This window comes from Adiantum capillus-veneris, chromosome 15 (genome assembly GCF_014529385.1).
Source record: "Adiantum capillus-veneris isolate H3 chromosome 15, ASM1452938v2, whole genome shotgun sequence".
Lineage (NCBI taxonomy): Eukaryota > Viridiplantae > Streptophyta > Polypodiopsida > Polypodiales > Pteridaceae > Adiantum > Adiantum capillus-veneris.
In genome coordinates, this window is record NC_140945.1 from 147966132 (window position 1) to 147981671 (window position 15540).

Here is a 15540-nt window from a genome sequence, read left to right on the forward strand (position 1 = left end):
TAAAAACTTTCTAAGAATCTTTTGATACATGTTTCGCTGGTGAGACGGCCTGAGCCAAGGTGCTCAGCTAGAAATTGGGCAAGATGCCATCCAAATTAGTCTTCATCGGTTCCACAATGGAACACTAATTGCCATAACGGCTATGAGCCACACATGTTGGCTAAGATTCATAGTCAGATTTTGGGTAAGACCCAACTGCTCGCATTCCTTGGGGGCTTGTTCTTAAGATCGAACAGATCTGCCCAGTGGAGTACACATCGAACACATCGAGGTTAATGGACACGCAAGAGTCTTGTCATTACCGATGTTTAGGGTGTCATTTTTGCACGCTCAAGTTGAGTTTTAATCCTAAACTCACATCAACTGATCTATACCACGAAATCTAGAGGTAGCAAATAGTTGCAACAACACGACTACTGATACAAGCTAGGCATCTCACTTGTGTGGATTTCTACTCTCTCTATAGCACTACGAGTGTCTATGGATGCATTGTTTTGGGGAAAGACCCCGCGGGTGCTCACCAAATCACCCCATATACTTTCAAGGAAAGAATTCTGCAATCTACCACGCGGTAGCAAAAAAAATTGACTTTTCAAGTTGATTCTCATCATTCTGTACACGATTGACTATGTTGATTACCGTTAACTGCTAGTTGAGCAGTTTCTACAAAGGGTCTTACCAAGGGGTTTGACTACGTAGATTCTAACCAACGGGTTTGGATTCCAAAGGCAACATCCAGGGTTTCTAGTGCAATGTTGCTTGTTTTTTCATAGGTGGGTGAGGTGCTCTTGTGCATTTGAATACGAATAAGTGAACATTTAGTTCAAATCTCCAGGTACGCATCTAAAGATTTGGTGTTATCCCATTTTTTAGTATGCTTTGCTTGGTTTTTTCCAGTCGTGTAAGTACACTCGAAGGTTTCAGAGCCATGCCAAGGGCATGTTGGAGCAAGTATTTTGGGCCGTAGTGTCCACTTTACATTATGTTGTTATGAACCCACTTGTCGGGTTCGATTTGCCACATGTTGTCACATGGGATACAACATGGTCTAGGGACTCAAGGAGTTCGGTTTAGCCAGTGTGGAGCAATGCATGAGGATCCCTCTCACTCTTGTCGCGGAGTGTTTAGAGTTACCTCCACACACGAGTACATCTTGTACTTGAAGGATGTTCTTTTTTAAACATCCTTACATGTGACATATTTCACATGTGGAGAATATGAGTCTTTGGACTGACATTGGAGCCCACTAGTTCAAGTATGTGTCACGACAAAGTCCTTAAGTGTTGGTCACATCTGTTTTCTCGACCATTTTCAGCACGATGTATCAGGAGCAATTTCAGTGGCTAGAAATTGTCCGATACTGAGAATGACTTGTTAAGATACAAGTGCTGCTAAACAAAATTACAGATGGTTGTTTTACATATAGAAAGGCTATGAGTTGTTCATGAAAAAGTTTCATTGTTTGTCTCTAGAAGTGATTAATGTTTCACCTTCTAATATGGTTCAAACATTCTAGAAAGGCTTGCAAATGATTGCAGCAGAAAGTATTTAGTTTCTTTTCGAGACTATTTAGATTCTCTTTACTGTGTGCTATGCACATCACATTCTCCATAAGTGTTGGCAAGGATGATCATACAGGTTTGGATCTGTTTTTTGCTAAATGCATGCACACTAGATGTTATGGGCCCTAGTGTTTAGCAAAGGCTAATTAGGAATGGCATATATATTCATTAAGTTGTTGATTGTGAAGGATTTTTCACTCTATGTGCAGTATCTCTCTGAGCTTACTTTTGGATCTACCAATCACCAATAGAAGTCATGGCTCGGTTTGGGTGCTTGTGGAGTTTTCACGTTAATCAAGATGGTTATTCAGCAGCACATTATTGTTGCTCAAAAATGTTGTATGATATTGTGATCCTCGTTTACAGGCCATCTGGGTTAGAGTAAATCTATCGGGGTAAAGGCCAATTCAAGTTCATGATGGGGTAAAGGCCAAAGAAGGTTAGAGCTTGGAATAAGGTTAGAGTAAATCTATCGGTGTTCTAGATTTCTAACAAGGCTAATGCAGTTTCACAATATGAATCCATTTGGTGTCCTCTTCCCTCACTAACCCCGATCATTAATGTATCTAACAAACCCAAATGATTTACTCATATTGAACTGATCACTTAATGTGGGAGAATAAAACGGGACCAAGGGTTAAGATATAGACATGTGCTTATAGATCTATCTCAACATGGGACCAATGGTAAAGGGGCCCAAATGAGAGATGGTCTATCAAGAGCAAGGCTAACCAATGGAGCATAAGACCTTATGGTTAGCTTCATTCATGAAGACCTCCAATAATGAGTGTAAAAGTCCTTTGACCTTAGGTAATGAGCTTGAGGTGGGAACCCAGCCCAAGCTTAAGGTGCTTATGCGTATTCGCACTTTTCTTTTTAATGATATAGTGGTCGATATATTTTCACTTTGATAGTGATCGAGTGTTTACTCTCACTTTGACAGGTTTTGTTAGTTTGGATACAGTTTGGTGTTCTTGTACCCACTCTTGCAAGAGTGAAGAGCTATGTATGCTATGGTTTTTTGGCACATTGTTCATTCATTGACACATTTTGGCAGCAGTTTTTCACACATATGTATGTCATTTGTGGCGCCGTTGAGTGATACATCGGCTAGAGTGGTTTGGCTCTGTGTATGACTTTGTGAGGTGATTCCGGACGACTACATTCCCGGATTGGCCATTTGGGCATTTGTTGTTGTCTCCATTGCGATTTACTGTTGAGTTTTTTGCTCCAATTACATAGAAGACTCTGTCAAAATTTTGCCAAGATATGTATGCCTATTGCAAAGGCTAGTGAGCTTGATCATTTGCTCACCTTCTTTGCTTGAGACAGTGGTTTGCTCTTGGGTGGGTGAGTCTTGTGATCTTGAGCATTGTTTGCCATAGTTTTGGCATGGATATGGAGACGCTTCAGGTTAGAAGCGGTTCTCACTCACAATCGCGAGACTGACATGTTGGCACTGCGGCCACAATAGACATATTAAGCTACGTTGCTTGAAGCATATGAAGCAACGGAAGAGGCAAATGCATGGTGCTACTATGAGGACAGATGCTAGAGAGTATGCATTTGATGGACATGTCACTTTGGAGTCTAGCGTGCCTTCAGACTACTTTGTGTCTTGAAATAGCACATTGTCTATGCGTTTCCTACTAAACGATCATGTAGTTTTTCGCGTGATGCCACGTCGTGATTTGTCTTGCTCTTTCTCTAGTGGGAGACTTGGTTGTGTGCAGTTTGTTAATGGTTCAACATATGACATAGAGGGTGCTGGAGATGTATGCATGTCTTTACTTAACGGTGCATTGCTTACGCTACAAGATGTACGTTATGTACCAGGACTCAACCAGAGTCTCATTTCAGTGCGTCAATTGCAGAGTAGTGGACATTGTGTAATGCTTGGAGAGCATCCATTTCAGATGCATAGGGAATCACTAGTGATAGCAAGACGTGCTAGGAGTGGTCTGGTATACCCTTTGCATAGTTCTGACACATGAGGCGGTGTAGTTTCTGTATTCGCAGCCATGTTTGGAGCAACAAGCGAGCAGGCCCTATCTCAAAATCCAAGCATGCCAATGGAGAAAGGGTGTGTCAAGAATATGGTTGAGGCTGCAGCCATTGAGGACACTAGCCCTCTAGCAAGAAAAATAGGAGAAAGAGAGAAATGTGTCCACATATGAACATACAACGGTGTCGGGGGATTTGTGTTAGAAAGGTGAACCGGGAAGGCTCGGGGCCTGTGGCTGTGAGAGGTGGTAGAGAAACAGAGGGATAAAAAACCAATAGAATACCCAAATGAGCAGTATATCATCAGGAACTGAAATAAATCGTGCAAGGCTTGGTCAACTTGACCACTTATAATCACATAAATGACAAACAACAATGGGTTAGGTCATTAGCTCTAGCAGAGATATCAATCTAGAACCAGAGTTTCACTTCCAATCATATCATGATATTGGAGTCTCCTCGGCGCAAGTCTAGGCCTTCATAGCCGCTTACGCTCGAGCTCTTCAATGAACCGAGATTGGATTGTTTTAGGATCAAACACTAGCAATTATTTATCTAATGCCGAGTTCATATTCTTGTTTGCAATGTCCTTAAATACCCCCATATTCAAGGTGTTCACAAACCTGCGTACCTTTTCATCATCAAGATATAACAAAATAGAGCATCAAATCATCAGAGATATTAACATTATATGTATATATTGGTAAGTTATCAAGCTTAAGCATAAGATAATAAAAAAATTAGAAAATTTTGGAACAAGAGAGAGATCTTTAATTATGGCTCAATGAAGCTCAAGAATTTTGGCTATGGAGCTTTAGGATAACGGAGACAGAGTTTGTAATTAGCTATTGGTTAATGAAGAGCCAACAATAGAAATTCTTTCTCTTCTTCTATTCTATGTAGATGGTCATCCTCCATAGATTGGTAGCGCCAGAAATTCACCATTTTGTCTACTCGATAGCGCATTGGTCCTTCCAACTCCTTTCTCCTCTCTCCCTTGCTCACTACCCAGCTCTTGGAGGCGTTGAATGCACTAACCTCAACCCTTCAACTTTCCATGCTTAAGACAAAACCCACTAGCTCACAACATGCAACATTTGGCCTTGATCCTCTCTTAGGTGGTGCACCCCCTTCTTCATATGCCGCTATCTCCCCTCACCTGCGCCCTATTGGAACCTCTATGTTTCCATAGAGCTAGCACCTCAGCTCTCCCTGCTTCCTCACGGCCTCGCCCTTCCTTTTTGTATGTTGGCTCCAGCCCCTTGCACTCCCCAACACCTTGGCGGTGGCTCCTTGCTTATCTGCAGCCCCTTGGCTCCCTGCTTACGGTCCTTGGCACACGGCCATGCCATCTACAGCCCACTCTTCTCCTCCTGCCCAGCTGATAGCACAAAAAATCTCCATTCATGCATACTCTGCCTCCATGCAATGTCATAAGCTGCAGTAGCCTCCTTCTCATGCGACGTTCCACTTGGCCGCCCTTCTCCTTCATGCCACAGGCGGTTCTCCCATGCAGCTCACCACATTCCCCTGCTTGTGGCAGTAGCGTCACCTTTTTGAGACGCAACTGTATTCGTCAGTATTCTTTTATTCAGTCAGTTTCACATTAAAGAAAACTTGCTTGGATTTGGTTCACACCACCCTCTACCTCATGTCTAAACTCCACTCCGCTCTTGGTTAGCTTACCATAAAAGGTGCCACATCCACGGAAGTTGCAACCACCTTGACCGCCATTGATCGACAACAATCTTGCGTCACAAACCTTTATCCGGCAATGGCCTTCATGCACACGATAAGCATCCTCATCCATGTGAGTGACTCATGTTTGCACATTGCTTGATTGTCTAATAGGTTTCTTTGATAGCTTTCGTCGAGCTGGCAAATAATCTCGCTTGTCTATGTCATAGGCTTACGGTAAAGCCGCTTGACTTCAAGATGCAAACATAGATGATAGCTTTTGGAGAAATCCCTTCCCATCAAACCCGGTATATACTGCAATAAAGGCATTACAAGTGATGATATTTTCTTTGATAATAGCACCACATTAGGCATTTATGCTGATTAACATTTTCGAGCACAACATTTTGGATCAAATCATTGCTAAGCATAACCTGTTAGCATATCATGTTGTTAATGAACTGCTAAGATTATCCTTCAAATAAACCGGATATGCATCTTGTTATAGGCTTTTTTCCATCGTGAAAGCAGAGCCGCACCACATCCACCCCCTGTGAACATGCATAGCCTCCCAACCAGTCTTCAATCATGCATCTGCTACTATAAGCACTTAAATAATCAGGTAGCTGTTCATTGCAATTCTTTGAACTGTATGTGCCATATCTCCAAAGCACTCAATTATGAAAAACATGTTTAAGTGAATCCTGCCAAACTCAAGTGCTCCAGTTAATTATGCACCCGGCTTGACCATCATGCTCGATTTAGGGAACACTGTCAAGCTCAAGTATGCCTTAGTCTGTCTGCACACGGAATGGTCGTCAAGTCCTTCTTCTCAAGTTCTGGCAACAGAACCAACTCAAAAGATGTGAAGATACTTCATCAATTGTCCAAAGAAGTCAATTGGAAGCTAGTCATGTAAGCTTACTGACCACAAAATCCAAAACTCTTGTCTTCATTGCATAAATCCAAAAACAAAACCTAGTGCCAAGTAACCTGCTACAAGAAAATAATTGATATCCTTGAATCTTCAAGTTGCACTTCAATAGTCCCTCAGGATCAAATGGGATAATAAGAAATTGCCCCAATAGTGGAGCAACATAATATCCACTGCATAAGCATACATTTCCTGTATCAATCAACATTGAACATTTCTGGTGTAGGTGTGCTATTCCTGGATCGAATAGCATGCAACCAAAATGCATATCCACAAGTAACCATCTGTATTGAACCTCCTTTTGAATATCCTTAGAATCTCCTAGATCAGGGATTTAATATTTACGTAATTACGTCAAATTTTGTGTGATCACAAGGTCTTATTCACACATTTACATGATCACAGTAAAAATGATCACACAGAAACCGGTTTAGGGTGACTTGTAAACCCACAAAATTCTCGCCGGGCTTTTCTGTTTCCCCAGCGGGCCCGACGGGGTTTATTATTTTCCCTGCGGGCCCGCCAGGGAAACAGGAAAGCCCGGCATGCTATTAGCGTTATATATACGCGGGCCCGATCGGGCCCGCTGGGTGTATTAGCGCTTTCGTCTTCAGACAGAGAGAGAGAGAGAGAGAGAGAGAGAGAGAGAGAGAGAGAGAGAGAGAGAGAGAGAGAGAGAGAGAGAGAGAGAGAGAGCGCTTGCGCCTTTGTAGGTACGTCAAGAGGAGAGAGGAGAGAGGGAGAGAGGGGGTCGTGTGGGAGCGTGCTCTGCGTCGCAATGCGCGGCAGCAGCAGAGTACCTGACCACACAATCCGGGTATGTGTTGTGTGGTAGCGTGCCTTTTGTCGTAGTGCGCGGCAGTAATAAGGTAACTTACCACACAATGGGAGTGTGTGTGTGTGTGTGTAAGCTGTTGTACGGAACAGTGCTTATCACGGGGGCATCACCTCGGTGATGCGGGGAAGATGGTGTCCTTCTTGTAAGTATTGGCTTACTGTCTGGGTACTACGTCGGTAACGCGGCGAATCTAGTATCCTTATGGTAAGTCAACTTCCCTTCCCCTTTTCCAAAAAACATATGGGCATCGGTCGGTAACGCGGCTATATGATGTTTGTATGTAGGCCATTGTTTTTCCTTAGATTCAGGTGGCACTCGGTCGGTAACGCGGCTAATAGAGTGTCGTTTGTTAGAAGCATATGTTTTTGCATAAATGTGGCTTTCAGGTCGTTAACCCGGCTGTATGAACGTCATATAATTTGTATGCGCATGTGCAGTTAATTTTTTAAGTATTAAAATACTTGGTCGGTAACGGCGCGGCTGTGAAGAGTATTTCATATACAAAATGTATGAATTGTTGTTTGATTTTGTTGTTTTTAACTGTCCATTTGAAATTATATACTAGCTAATCATATTCAAAAGAATACTTTATTCATCAATCATCGCTATTTTAAGTGTTCCATTTATATAGAATACTTTATTCATCAATCATCACTATTTTAAATGTTCCATTTATATAGAATACTTTATTCATCAATCATCGCTATTTTAAATGTTTCATTTATATAGAATACTTTATTCATCAATCATCGCTATTTTAAATGTTCCATTTATGTAAATTACATTTAAAAAAATATTTGCACACAAATTGCATGTTTAATATTCGTTTTTAATCTTTTTAAAGGACTCTCAAGCATTATCACTAGTTTTAATGCTTCATTTACATAATTCTCTTCCAAAAATCTAAATACATACAATTTTCATGTTAAATATTATTTTTTATCCTTTAAAGAGCATCAATTATCATCACTTTTTGATTGCTACATCTACATAAATTCTATGTAAAAAAGTGTGTGAACACAATTTGCTAGTCCAATTTGTATACTTCCAATGTTTTAAATGTTTTTGAATATTTTAAGTCGATGTGTGCTTTGTTTGAATTAGTACGTGTGCACGGAGAAAAATATAAGTTAAAATTTCAATATATGTTGAAATGTTAAAGACAGTTAACATGTATTGTTTGATCTAAATTAAGTTCTTATAAACCATTTGTTTGAACTACTTGTTACACGTGTAACAGATTGCAATTTTAAGTGAAGATTATATTCAATTTTTATCAATATTTTTATAACATTTGTTAAAGTCTTCAAGTGGTGGTTAAGAGTTTACCTGAGATAGTGTGAGAGTGGTAGTGTCATTCGCAACCATGAATTTGTATTTGATATGCTGTTTTTGTAATGTCCAGTGTAAATATGACACAAGATCAAAAGAAATGTATTATGCGTGCCATTCGTAAAGAATGTATTTTGGCAATCTCAACTGATCGCATACAGCAGATTAGTGAAAGCGATGTCTACATCAAAGACATCACTAGCGCTATATGGGAGAACACAGAGCACAGGTTGTGACTTGAAGGCCAATACGAGTTGTTGAGTCCAACTGGGATACGAGAATTTGACCCCCACCACAAGGTCAGGACAGTGTTGGGCAACATGAAAGTATGTTGCAGAGACTTAAAGGAAGATATCCCACCTGCTTGCGACATGTCAAAATTAGAGCTCTGGGATAAATTATGGGAAGAACAGAAGGTAAAGATGAAGCGTATAAAAGCGCAGGACCAAGCAGCTTTACCCAAGAGATTGAAGATGGCCCAAGATGCACAAGCAGCTTTGGGAGGTCGATCTGATGCCAACGGCACCGGCACAATCATGCGCACTGCTTTGAATGCAAAGTACGCTCATCTTGTCGGCATCCCTCACGAAGCCTTGGTAGAAGGTATGAGGATTGGAGCAAGCTCCTTTGGTGTGTGCACATTGTACACTATCAAAGGCATCTCATTTTTTCGAGACCACATTACATATGTGGGAAAATGTTACTGTTATAGAATTGATATTTTATTATTTATTGCAGCTGATAGATGAAAAATACTAGACCCAGCTTGGCCTATGCGAATGGATATGTATATCAAGTACATTTTATTATTCAAGTGCTCTTTTATGAGCTTTGGCCATTTATGACCGGTCGGCCAGTTTGTAACCAATTTGACCATTCAAGAAATCTATATAACAAATACGTGCAAGAGGGAAATGGTCACTCTTGCACGGGGGGAGATTGCACCCAGTGCCTGCGTCAGTCTTCTCCTCTCTTCTCTTATCTCTCGCCGTCCCGGCGTAGCACTCCGCTTTAGGAGGTGCGCCTGTAGGCTTCTTTCCTCTCTTTACCGCTCTATGTCTCTCTTTGTTCGAGTACGGCGTTGCATACGCGCTATGGATTGTGCCAGGTATGCCGATTTGTGCTTTTCATGGATTGCAACGTATTATTTACGAATTTTGCAGGGCAACCACGCTTACCATTTGTAGCAGTGGTAGCAGAGCAGGGATTTACGTTTCAAACGATACAAGTACATCTATGGAGAGTTCCAACGGACTGAGCTAAGTTCCTTTTCCTTTTTGTGTGAAAATTTCACTCCTAAATGGTGCAAACGTTTTCTTATTAAGAGAAAATTAATGGGTTTTTTTAAATTAGTGTACATGTAGAGCATGATTGGTATATCTGAGAATCATCGACATTGCATATTGATTTAGGTGTATAGTAGATTTGAGATGATTGAGGTAAAAAGCCTAACTACGAATACCAAGTGTTTAGAAGCGACTCCATAGCAGAGAGTGGATACAAAACGACGAAAACGCTCTTTTGAACTAGTTTAGAATTCGAAGAAGAATTGGATGTTTTAATGTCATCGGGTGAATCAACAACGTGCACAAGGAGCTTGAGCGCAAATCTAAATAGGATGTCGATGTATGAACCTGCGTACATATCTCTCTTTCATTTCATCCTACATTGTAGCAAGCACACCCAAGCAAACCTTGTGATGTAAATGTTTGAGAGAGAAATTTGTTGAGGGCAACAACCTATGGCTCACTCTCATGAGATCCAGAGCTTGTCATGGGAATCAGCTCTAAGGAAAAATTAAAAAAAAATGGCGCTAGCTGTGCCATGCAGTGTTGTGGAGCGACCAACCCTATAACTCACTCATTGGCGGCAGCGACTCAGCATGCCCGCAACGAAGCCATTGCAGATGCATTGACTCCCCCAGCATTGATTGCGAGCAGCGGATGACATTTTAGCGGCGCTTTTGAGGTACCATGGCAACTACATGCCTCAACGTCATTAGCAGCCAACCAAGACACAAACCGAGGTTGCACAACTGGAGCTCTGATGTTTCTCCCAACCTATCCCCATGCAGCCGTGGGGCACCTACTCGACCAGCAGCCATGCAGTCCTCACTTTAACCTGGGGCCTTAGACTAACTCGGCCATCCTGTCACTTACCAACGGCTGCATGCCGCCACTACCACTCCTTCTGAGGCTCGCACTGAATCCCAGCTCCAACCCACACACTTTGCGGCGTAGTGTTTTTTTTAAGCTGTATCTCTCTCTCTCTCTCTCTCTCTCTCTCTCTCTCTCTCTCTCTCTCTCTCTCTCTCTCTCTCTCTCTCTCTCTCTCTCTCTCTCTCTCTCTCTCTCTCTCTCTCTCTCTCTCTCTCTCTCTCTCTCTCTCTCTCTCTCTCTCTCTCTCTCTCTCTCTCTCTGGCTATACCAAACTCCCGGCCACCCTCCCTTTCTCTCTTCCCTATTCCCCAGTACGGCTACTTACAACTGAGGGCTATGACGAAGCTCTGCAGCGGCCGCTGCAATACTTTCTCAGACAACGTTCGATGCCAGGAATCCATGTACATTGACGATGACGATAATGATGCGTTTTTAGGCTTTCAGTATAATTTTTCACTTTACTTCATTTTTTGTACCCATACATTGTATAAGAACCATAACGATTGTATCAGTTTGGTCCCGTAGGCCTTTGGAAGACAAGTAATATAGCATTTTATGGCGCTCTCTCTCTTTCCCCTCCCAATATGACTACTTACAGCGGTGGACATTGCTAGAATCTCTTCATGACTAATGCAATAATTTTTGCGACGACACACAATGCAAGGCATCTATGGGACTTGACGACGACGATGCTTTTAGTCTATTTTCATACCCAGACATTGTATTAGATCCACAAGGACTATCTCACTTTGTTTTCATAGGTAATTTTCGCATTTTAAACATGGTTCGTGTAACATTTCATTTCATTTTTCTTTCTCTCTTCACAACCCCCGACCACCTTGTTATGTTTTGGTCATTGACATCAATAATATTGTAATTTTGACAATTAAAGCATATATTTGTATAATAATACAATAATTATATATATATATATATATATATATATATATATATATATATATATATATATATATATATACTAATCAAGATGTGTGTGTTCTATTGATATCGACAGTGCTTGTTGTCCAACAACATACATAAGGATCATGGTTTGTATTCATCGCTAGCAACCTATTGTCATTTAACCTCTAGCATCTACATACGACTCCTTCATCACTTAATGTTCATTCATCATTTGATGTTATTGACTGTTTTTCACACATATCCATAGTTGAAATTTGCATAAATTACAAATTTTGGGGATTTTTATACAAAGTTGCCCTCTTTACATGGCTCATTCTGCACCTACTACTTGCACTGGTCAATCCTGCTAACCTTATGTTTCTTTTATTTTTTCACAATTTTACGGCTCCCTTCATCTTAACTACCCCATTTTCGACTTTATTGTAATTAGCACACCATTAACACTAGAATGGTAACATGACACTTTTATGTCCTTGGACACTTTTGTGTCCTGTTAAGTGACCATTTTGCTTGAATTATTTGAAGAGTATGAAAATGAATTTCTAGGTGCTATATATCCACAAAGTTGTCTTATGAGCTGAAAAAAACTTAGCATTTTTTTTTGAGTATCGATCTCACCATTAACCTTACTCTTGCACAACATTTTTGAACGTAAACTGTGTGAAAAAACGGGTCCTGTTTTTGGTTTTTTTTTCAAATTTTGGCAACTATACCACTCTAAACTTCATGTTTGTTAGGTTTAGATGGCTAGATGTTAGGCCTTCATAGTTCTCAACATGTTTTGATGCTTGTAGGGAGAGCTAAGTGTTAAAATTGAAAGTTATGACCAATTTACAAGAATTGCATAATCCTGTTTTTTGGTCAAAATTAGCACTTTTATGATTTTTTTGGTGGCTTTCTTGATTTCCAAATTCAATTTTGATTGTGTAAGTGTAATGTATAACATAAAGCTAATCGTCCTTGAGTTTTGGGGGACCTAATATACTATATAGCATAGTATATGATGATGGTCGAGTTTTTGATTGCTGAAGAATACAATACATTTTAGAGTAGCAAGTATAACTTTCTCAATATTGCTAGTTTCTTAGGCCAATTGTGTGTATTTTGTAAGTAGTGACCATATCTAATCATAGACTACAAACTTGGCTAGATATTGAGTAGTTTCTATGGGTTTCTAGACATCATAATGCTAAACCCAGTTTTTTCATGTTTGCTGTATTTAGCACTTTATCATTGCCCCCAAGGTTCCAATTGTAAGAGATCCATTATCCTTTTGACATGCTCCATGGCTCCTTTTGAATCCAAAGGCCCAAAGGGAACTAAGAAAACACGTATATAGTATCTATATTGAGCATGACTATAGAAACTTTGATGATAGGTCCGCAGAATGGCAAAAATGCAACTTTTTTGTACCTATTTGTTTTGCCCAAAAAAAATTTAGTGAGGTCAAAGAAACCATATTTTCTGGTCACCAACCCATTGAAGTTAACGGGGCATTTTATCTCATGTCCTACAAAAATCTCCACTCTTATTTATATGCAATCAACTATAAGAAATTGTTGTTTTGGGCAAAATGCACTGGTCCATCAACTTTGGAGGCTTGTAGTGACCAAGGAATGAGAAAAATTACAAGTTTCTCATTTTTTCCATATGTAGTAGTTATTGAACTATAAGCTCATGAAAGGATTTTTCAAAATGAGTGGATCTACTATGGTTTTGGATTTTTTTTCCCAAAACCCTGAAAGGACACTTTTATGTCCTGTTAGGTTACCATTCTAGTGTTAAGGACGCAAGTGTTTTCAGTATACCATTTACATGAATCCTCTGTTTGTTTTGCAAAATTAATTTAACCCTTTTTGCTTGGTACTTATTTGGTTCAGTATATCAATCCTCTCGTACAATATGTCATTCATGAAAAACAATGCAGGTACGCATACTTCTCTAAACTCGTTTCTATATCGCATCGCTCAATCACTATTTCTTCACCAAACTTTTACGTATTCAATTCTCAATGTAGTTTACATTCCAGACACTCATTTAATTTTCAATAGAAAATACATTGCTACGGTCAAGGCTTACTACTTGCACGTTATGAAAATTTATAGCCATGATTACTCATTAGCTATGCAGCTCGTCATTTGAGCTAGGGTGCTCGGGGATATCGAGCCACGGTTTGTAAGTACTTTGCTACTGTAACATACTCTAATTTGGTGTCAAATAGGTATCAAATGTTTTCTTCTTATGTCTTGCTTGGTCCATTGGTCACACACACACAAATTCATCAATTTAGGCAGTGTGTACATACTCATCTTGGTGCAGATCCGTCGATTTAGGCAGCACATTGATAAATTGCATATTCATGATTTTTTTTAAACAATGGAGATCCTTCGATTTAGGTAGCATTAGTGCAGATTCGCCGATTTAGGCAGCACGTCTTATTGGTGTAGATTAGCCGATTTAGGCAACACCGATCACAAAATCATGCTGCAGTGGCTGGCCACCACTGCAACTGGTATGATTTTGTTGCCCGGGTACATAATGAAAGTGATTTGGATTTGGACTTACATTGTGGAATTGGAATTGGATTGGGATTTGGTATCTGGTGATTATTACATCAGTATTTATGTGATGGGACTTGACATTATGAGATTAATGATGAGTGTGACCAATGATATCCTGATTCATCAGGGTATGACATATACTGCTTATTCTAGTGGTATGGGACACTAGAATAGGTAGTATGTGGATGATGGCAGGCATAAGCTAATGCTTGTTTAGTTTCATAAATTTTTCTTTTATTATGTGATGTATTTGACACAACATACTAATCACTGTTTTTGACAAGTATTGTTTGCAGATTTTTATCTTCGCAACTGAGGACAGTTGCTTTCCAACGGAGAGGTATGTCACGGATTGTTCAGACAACACATGCACGGGCTACAACACGGTTGGAGGTCATTGCCTATAGCAAACAACCCTGTAAGCGAGATAGACACAATGCGGATCAAAGCAGTGGTCGAGCAGCTACCGGCAATTTGTCATGCCTTAATCGATGGCGTTGCGGCTACCCACTCGGCCGGTATAGTGCACAATGACCTGCACCCATTCAACGTAATGTTGGACTTTACTCGTGCCAATAAACCCCGCCTCCGTATCATTGATTGGGGTATGATGCTGAGAACACCTGCTAAGCGCGTAGCAAATAATTATTGGATTTCGCGCAGTGTCCCAATGAGTGAGAATATATATTTACCAATGATATTGAATATTTTCCACTCTCTTGATTGCATCTCTAAGAGAAAATGGCCGATCAAGAACAAGATATTGGCACCCAATCATTGCCGAATGATCAACAACAAGCGGCTGTTAATGCATTTTAGCGCATGAAGTCTTTGGCACACGGCATGTCGGCACAACAAGCGACAGGTACTGCTCGCTGACTCTCAAAGTGGGCAAATCCAAACCATATGCAGTGGAAAGAGATCAATACAGAAGTGACAAAGGATATGATCAAGACAGTATGGCCATGTGAGGACGTAGAGATCAAGAAAGGAAGGTGGAAGGTTTTGAAGTGCACCCATGATGGTATCAAAGATAACGTTGAGAGGATTTATTTGGAGGTTTATGGCGATCCCCTACACACTGCAGATTGTGCGCTATATTTTGCCAAAATGTTATATGTTCACTTTGTGCAACAACGACCAGTAGACTTCTCGTCAAAGGAGGTAATTGTTGCCACTCATGATTTAAGGGAGAGTTGTGTCACTTTTACCCGAGATGAGCTGGCATTGATAGTGGAAGGCGCCGCCCTATAGTTAAAGAGAGAGAAGGATATTTACACAACACAGTTAGCAGAGAAAGATGCAAAAATAACACGTCTTTCTATAGCCACCCAGACACCACAACCCTCACAATTCCGGATGGAGAAAAGCATTCGCCGCTTAAGTCAGGACGTTCAAACCCTAACACAGTGAGTGAATCCAACACCTGTACAAGGGACACACATCAGCCACCTTGTCTTGCATCCGGAGTTGGTCCCCTTGTCTACTTCAGATGCATCCTCATCTTCCCAATGTCCAGTTTGCTACAAGAATTTTGATGGATGGAGTG

The 15540-nt window shown here is 40.5% G+C and overlaps 1 protein-coding gene across 1 annotated transcript; it reads right to left on the minus strand.

Annotated features, from left to right (window-relative positions):
* Nucleotides 1–4863: 4863 nt before the first annotated feature.
* LOC147441648 (uncharacterized) lies at nt 4864–5300 on the minus strand. The gene is made up of 2 exons (XM_086483772.1): nt 5253–5300; nt 4864–5133 (listed from the first exon to the last, which is right to left on the minus strand). The coding sequence occupies exons 1-2, from the start codon at nt 5298–5300 to the stop codon at nt 4864–4866; spliced, it is 318 nt and encodes a 105-aa protein (XP_086339898.1).
* Nucleotides 5301–15540: the final 10240 nt, after the last annotated feature.